The 7,500-nt window shown below is 41.2% G+C and overlaps 2 protein-coding genes across 3 annotated transcripts in view; one reads left to right on the top strand and one right to left on the bottom strand.

Moving 5' to 3' along the window:
* Positions 1-7,500, top strand: part of LOC129410510 (zinc finger protein 271-like) — a 688,773-nt gene that overhangs the window by 152,783 nt on the left and 528,490 nt on the right. The gene's annotated exons all lie outside the window — the stretch shown is intronic.
* mta1 (metastasis associated 1) overlaps positions 1-7,500 on the bottom strand; it is a 143,270-nt gene that overhangs the window by 42,731 nt on the left and 93,039 nt on the right. For both annotated transcript variants that reach the window (XM_055158804.1, XM_055158808.1), the window contains exons 5-6: positions 4,371-4,434; positions 1,149-1,266 (exon numbers count right to left, since the gene is read on the bottom strand). In XM_055158804.1, the coding sequence (XP_055014779.1) occupies positions 1,149-1,266; positions 4,371-4,434 (182 nt within the window). The remainder of the gene's footprint in view (positions 1-1,148; positions 1,267-4,370; positions 4,435-7,500) is intronic.

Below are 7,500 nucleotides of genomic sequence, written 5' to 3'. Positions count from 1 at the left end.
CAAATCTATTACAGAAATCTTTTTTAATTGATGAACTCTTTCTTTTACAAAATATTATAATATTATGAACAACCTGAAACTTTAAGAAAAATACAATTTCAACATAAAGTTTGAACATGAACTTGTCTGTAAACAGGAATAAGTCCATTTTTCTTGTAAAATCCTGCACTCGGCTCCACTTTTCTCATGTTGGACATTTTTCTGATGAGGGTGTCACGGTCAACAGTCAAAACGATCGTCCTTTAAGAGCGTTTGGAAAGAGACAAGTCTTCATTTGTGCTGCTCTGGTGGGAGGGGCCACGTACAGAGACGCTGGAGACGCTGCTGTGATAAACACCACAGAAAATTTAACAACATTTTAATAGAAAATTGAATTAATACATTTTTGTAGAAAATCAGCTGAGGGCCAGATTAAAGGTCTTGGAGGGCCGGATCTGGCCCCCGGGCCGTATGTTTGACACACGTGGACTAGGAAGTCCTGCATTTTTGAGGCGCATCTTCAGGCGTCAACACGAAACATCTCGAGCTTTCAGGCATCGATGCTCTAGACGTGCGTCCGAGGAGTCGGTGTCAGAAGTTGAAAAAATGTCACTTTCGGCATCGGTCGCATCCAGAAGAAGAAGAAAGAGAAAGACCCAAGAACCACAAACACCAGAACAAGAAACTCTACGCCGAGTCGTTAGTGGAGAATAAATATAAACACACCACAAGCACCGAGCTGATCCCCAGGACTGAACCTGGACTAGACCAGGACTAGACCAGGACTAGACCAGGACTAGACCAGGACTGAAAGAACATCATTAGTGGAGTATAAATATATTCACACTGGAGCCGCTGATGTGCTTATTTAATAAATACACTAAAGTCTCTCTCAGTCTGGTTCATTGATCCGGGAAAAGACCAGGATCAGGTTTTTATTTCCAGGGCAACAGACGCCCCGGACGCTCGTCAAGTATTTTTCTCCCGTTCATCCACGACATTAAAGACTCTCATCCGGGCGTCTGAACTCACAGGCGCCCGACTAGACACGTCCAGCAGGTTTTTTGACGCTCTGGTCTGACTGGACTTTAGTGACTCAGATTAAACTGTAATAAAAGCTCAGACAGAGCAGTGCCTACAGTTAGCATCAGCACGTGTTTTTATTTTACCTTCCTGGAGCATGTCCGTGACGTCAGCCTGGTATTTGTTCCCCACTCGGATCTCGCCTTTATCGGCCAAAAGCGTCTTCTGCTGCGGGTCGTACACCAGAGAGTAAAAGAACGCATCCTGAAGGAAAACAGGGAAAAAAAGAGAAATATTCAGATTTATTCTTGATTCATTATGATTAAATAATTCCAAATGTTCTGTCTCTTCCTTTCGTTGTTTTTCTGATGTTTGTTTTGTTTCCACACATGGATTTTCATATTAAATCATTCGACCAATCACATTTCAGCATCATCTGTTGCCGGGCAGAGTCAGAGTCACAGAAGTCTGAGTCCTTCAACCAATCAGATTAAACCAGGACTAAACCAGGACTAAACCAGGACTAAACCAGGATTAAACCAGGACTGAACCAGGATTAAACCAGGACTGACTAAACCAGGGAACCAGGACTAAACCAGGACTAAACCAGGGACTAAACCAGGTCTACACCAGGACTACACCAGGACTAAACCAGGTCTAAACCAGGACTACACCTGGTCTAAACCAGGACTAAACCAGGACTAAACCAGGTCTAAACCAGGACTACACCTGGTCTAAACCAGGACTAAACCAGGACTAAACCAGGTCTAAACCAGGTCTAAACCAGGACTAAACCAGGACTAAACCAGGACTAAACCAGGACTAAACCAGGTCTAAACCAGGACTACACCAAGACTGAACCAGGACTGAACCAGGACTGAACCAGGACTAAACCAGGACTAAACCAGGACTAAACCAGGACTAATCCTGGACTAATCCTGGACTAATCCTGGACTTGAGAGCGAATGAGAATGTGTCCACAAAGTCGTGATCGGGCGACGGCTGCACTGAGTCCTGTGCGACGTGGAGCCTCGGCCCCGGAGTCCTTTCGTCTGTGGTCCTTTTGTCTGTGGTCCTTTTGTCTGTGGTCCTTTTGTCTGTGGTCCTTTCGTCTGTGGTCCTTTCGTCTGTGGTCCTTTCGTCTGTGGTCCTTTTGTCTGTGGTCCTTTCGTCTGTGGTCCTTTCGTCTGTGGTCCTTTCGTCTGTGGTCCTTTCGTCTGTGGTCCTTTCGTCTGTGGTCCTTTCATCTGTGGTCCTTTCGTCTGTGGTCCTTTCGTCTGTGGTCCTTTCATCTGTGGTCCTTTCATCTGTGGTCACCCGACAGTCCACGCGGGCGCACAATCAGACCCGTCCTGACAGACAGTCCTGGTTTAGTCCTGGTTTAGTCCTGGTTTTAATTCTGTGTTTCTGTAGAATAAAACACTTTTATCACCATAAAATAATTCTTAAGGAGTGGATTGTTTCAGACGGAGCTCGACTGAAGCCCGAGATGTGAAACGCTCCAACACCACTAAAAATGCACCTTTAAATACAGATGAACGTATTTAAATTTAAATAAAAAATGAAAGTGACAGAGAAGTGGAAGTGTCCAGCTCTGGGTTCAGGTACAGTTTTCCTGATACAGTCACAAGATGGCGGCTGTTTGTCTGCTGCTGTTGTCTGTCCGTCACTCTGGAGTGGTGTTCTTGCTCTCTGATTGGCCGATCTGGACTCGTGTCTTCGCTCCGTTCACGTTACGTACTTGAACTTGTGGCTCTGTTAAAGTTTTATTCTGGATTATTCATTCAGGTTCTGGATGAATAATTCAGGATGTTGACCTAGAATTTAGACGTCGGTAACGAGGAGACGAGACGAGTGCGAGCGTGAGCTCTGTTTTTATTTTACTGCACTGGGTTTGACGTTTGGGTTTTAAGTCAGGGGTAAAGATGGACCAGGACTGGACCAGGAATAGACTAGGACTAGACCAGGACTGAACCAAGATTGGACCAGGACTGAACCAAGATTGGACAGGACTGAACCAGGACTCAAACAGGTCCAAACCAGGACTCAAACAGGTTTGAGTGTCAGGACAGGTCCAGAGTGCACCCGTGTAGACCGTTGGGTGACTGCGGGCAAAAGGACCGACGCAGAGAGTTCAGTCCTGGTTTAGTCCTGGTTCAGTCCTGGTTTAGTCCTGGTTTAGACCTGGTTTAGTCCTGGTTTAGACCTGGTTTAGTCCTGGTTTAGTCCTGGTTTAGTCCTGGTTTAGTCCTGGTTTAGTCCTGGTTCAGTCCTGGTTCAGTCCTGGTTTAGTCCTGGTTTAGCCCTGGTTCAGTCCTGGTTTAGTCCTGGTTTAGTCCTGGTTTAGCCCTGGTTTAGACCTGGTTTAGACCTGGTTTAGACCTGGTTCAGACCTGGTTCAGTCCTGGTTCAGTCCTGGTTTAGTCCTGGTTTAGTCCTGGTTTAGTCCTGGTTTAGTCCTGGTTCAGTCCTGGTTTAGCCCTGGTTCAGTCCTGGTTTAGTCCTGGTTTAGCCCTGGTTTAGACCTGGTTTAGACCTGGTTCAGACCTGGTTTAGCCCTGGTTCAGTCCTGGTTCAGTCCTGGTTTAGTCCTGGTTTAGACCTGGTTTAGTCCTGGTTTAGCCCTGGTTTAGTCCTGGTTCAGTCCTGGTTTAGACCTGGTTTAGTCCTGGTTCAGTCCTGGTTTAATCTGATTGGTTGAAGGACTCAGATTCTGTGACTCTGACTCTGCCCGGCAACAGATGATGCTGAAATGTGATTGGTTGAATGATTTAATATGAAAATCCATGTGTGGAAGAAGAACAAACATCGGGAAAAACAACGAAAGGAAGAGACAGAACATTTGGAATTATTTAATTTAATCATAAAATAATGAACATCAGTCTGTGATTCAGAGATTTTTTTAGACCAAAAGAGAAGAATTTACAGACGCTGATGCTCCAACACTGACTGTTAAAGTGAACAGATTTAGAAAAAAAAAAAAAAACTGGGACTGAACACAAAGAGAAAGAAGGAGAAAGAAGAAAGAAGAAAGAGGAGAAAGAAGAAGGAGAAAGAGAAAGAAGAAAGGAGAAAGAGAAAAATGAAGAAGGAGGAGAAGAAGAAGAAAGTAGAAAGGAGAAGAAAGAAAACAGGAGCAGGAAAAAGAAGAAAGAAGTAGAAAGTAGAAAGGAGAAAAGAGAAGGAGAAAGAAGAAGGAGAAAAAGGAGAAAGAAGGAGAAGGAGGAAGAAGGAGGAGAAAAAGGAGAAAGAAGGAGAAAGTAGAAAAGAGATGGAGAAGAAGAAGGAGAAAGGCAAAAGGAGAAAGTAGAAGGAGAAAGAACCACCCTGTGACATCACGAGGTGCAGTCTGTCTCTTTCGCACTCACCTCTCGTTCCAGATACGACTTCAGAGCTTCGGTTTCGTTGAGCAAAGTCACGCAGCATTTCCCCCTGAGAAAGAAACAAAACAAAAACAAAAACATGATTTTACTTTCCACCAGCTGAACCCTGAACCTGTCCACGGGCGCCATTTTGAGGACTTTAAAAATACTGTCCTGTTTTTATCATCCCTCTGTTACCATGGAGACGTGTGCAGCACGGGAGCATTATGTAACATCGATCACAGAGACGGTCTCCAGGCAACGGCGACTTTACTCCACAAAACAAATAAAAGAGAGTTTTTTTTATCACGACGTTCAAAAAAATAACGACGACGACACAAACCAAAACTCAAACACAACCTGACGAGTTAAAGACGCACTGTGGAACTTTTTAGGTTGAGGGTCTGTCACATGTTTGTTTCTATGGATACTCTGTCTGGAATGTTCCACAGTGTGACTTTAAACAGCTCGACTTTACATTTATTTAATCACAAGTGGATTTAGAGCTCAAAAATATATCAAAAAACAGACTGGAGTTTTAGTTTTAGTTTTAGTTTTAGTTTTTGATGTGGAAATTGTCGATCTATAAACGTCCGGAGCTGAAGTGATCGAAGAGTTTTATTCAGACTCAGGATCAGAGGCAGAAACCGCCACAGTTTGATGGACGTTTGTTTTTGGATTGTGAAGGACTCAGACTCTGTGACTCTGACTCTGCCCGGCAACAGATGATGCTGAAATGTGATTGGTCGAATGATTTAATATGAAAAATCCATGTGTGGAAACAAAACAAACATCAGGAAAACTCTGAAACAGACCAACACTGATTTTATAGATGTATAGATATATATATATATATATATATATATATATATATATATATATATATATATTTTCTTTTTTTCTCTCCAATTATTTGTTTATTAATTTTCCAAAACAATAATTACACGTACACATAGACAGATATGCAAATACTGTTTAAGGAACAGACATTGTCTTAAATGTAATCTTCCAAATAAAATACAGATTTTTACTTTTATACTGAAAAGAGAGAAAAATAAATAAATAAATAAATATAAGGGGGGGATACTACAGAAAACTCAATTTAGTAGCGAACAGAACGTTGGGGAAATGAGCAGTCAAATACAATCCAAACATATCGTTTTAACAAAACTCAGCCAACTCTTCCATATCGTTTTCAGATTTCTCTGTTTTTAATCTTAGAGCATAAGTTAATTTCTCCATAACGTAAATATTGTGAATTATGTCGATCCAGTTTCTTTTGTTGGTGCTTCAGCTTTTAACATGATTTTAAATATCTTAAAATGTATTTTGTTTAATAAACGCCTCAGTCGAGTTTGATCGACTTTACACTGACAAACACAGAGTCAGTGCTGCGCGTGTTGGTCCTGCTGTGGTTTCACCACATTTTGGTAAAACAGTAACAGCGTAAACTCCGGTAAAATCCTGAGACGGTATCACGGGATCAACATTTGGATACAACATTTGGATTTGCCCAAACCCTCATGGACATAATTCTGTGGATACGGCACAATTTATCAAATCAGTGTCACAGTTTTGTTGGATCCACAGATTTTCTCCCTAAAACTGTTGATCCTCCAGTTCAAAAACACACATGATTCCTCTTTTATTAGTTTGCAATTGTTTTGGTAATTATGTTAGACGTGTTTGAATTTTGAACTGAGCTCTATGATGTTTTTGGTCCCAGTCCAGCAGAAGTAAACAACAAGACCAAAACTTCAAGTGAATTCATCTGATATAAAACAGTATTGAACAGATACATATGTACTCGAGTTTATCAAACTGTTGACCTTTTTTCTGTTCCATTTTTGGTTCTAAAGTTCCATCTGTTTTAAACAGACCATGAATGAAACATGGAACAAAAATTATTTCCCAAATTTCAAAGACCTGAAAATCATGTAAATAAATGTTTGTATTTCATCATATCTTGTGTTATTCCATCTTTGAACTGTTGATGAAGGGACAGGATTTAAAAAAAAAAGTATTTAAAATGATAAAAATGTTCTTGGAAGGACTGACATATTTTATAGAAATAGTTTCTTTCATTTTGAAGTAATATTAAAGTTTTCAGAAGAAAAAAGTGAACAAATGATGTAAAATCCTGCACCTTCTACTTGTTTGTACAATTTTCCCTCCGTTACTTTTCCCTCCGTTACCATGAACTTTCTTAATAAAAAATCTCATGAGTCAAAAAGTCAGAGGTTTTTCAACCTAATCTTGTACCATATGGTAGAAAACTATATGAAGCAAATATTCAAACCAGTTTGTTAAGGATATGGAAGTGAGAACCAAGAGTTATCACTGTTTGGATTTATTGACCAAAAAGTGCTGCATATTTCATTCCCTCCGTTACCGACATGAGTTTTTACATTTTTTGTCTTGAACTTGAAAGAATCTCACAGGTTTAACTTGACCCTGTTGGAGTGTAACTCTTTCCTACATTCTGATACTTTACTTATTTCAATAGTTCCTCTAGTTTCTGAATAAGAGACATTTGAATGTCAAAAATCTGACCCTGTTTCCTCCGTTAACACTTGACCAGATCCTTTTATTTATTTTCTCTCTTTTCCCATCAGACTTTGTGTCTGTGCAGTGAGTGGGGGTCATGGGCTGGAGGAGACATTCATACAGAGTCTCTGTTTGTACGTAAACATCGTCTCTTCCTTCCACCTTTCACGCCCTTTAAGTTCCAGAGTAACACGTTGATCTCGTGACGTCTCCCGCCTGCGCTCCTCACCTTTATTTATCACCCGATCCACGATTATTCACGAGTTAATTAGCCGCGCTTCTGTAGCCGCGGGCGCTAATAACGAGCGAGTGATAAACAGCGGCGGCCGGCGTGACCTTGGCGCTCCGACGTTTTAAACCCGAGTCCGACCTCGTCCTACACAAACGCACGGTTCAGGTGAGGGTTTTTTTTGTTGTTTTTTTTGGGAAATGTCAGTAATAATGTGGTAATGATTCGTTTGTTCATAGAAACGACTCGGAGCGAAAAAAAAAGAAAAAAAAAAGAACAGATACAAGTGGAGGTTTGACATTTACAGCTCAGAGACACAAAGAGGAAAAGAGACGGTTTATAACTCTGACGATTTTATAT

Source organism: Boleophthalmus pectinirostris, unplaced genomic scaffold, assembly GCF_026225935.1.
Source record: "Boleophthalmus pectinirostris isolate CB_2022bp ecotype Guang Dong unplaced genomic scaffold, ASM2622593v1 HiC_scaffold_10, whole genome shotgun sequence".
NCBI classification, from domain to species: Eukaryota; Metazoa; Chordata; class Actinopteri; order Gobiiformes; family Gobiidae; genus Boleophthalmus; species Boleophthalmus pectinirostris.
This window is presented reverse-complemented; position numbering and strand designations above follow the sequence as displayed.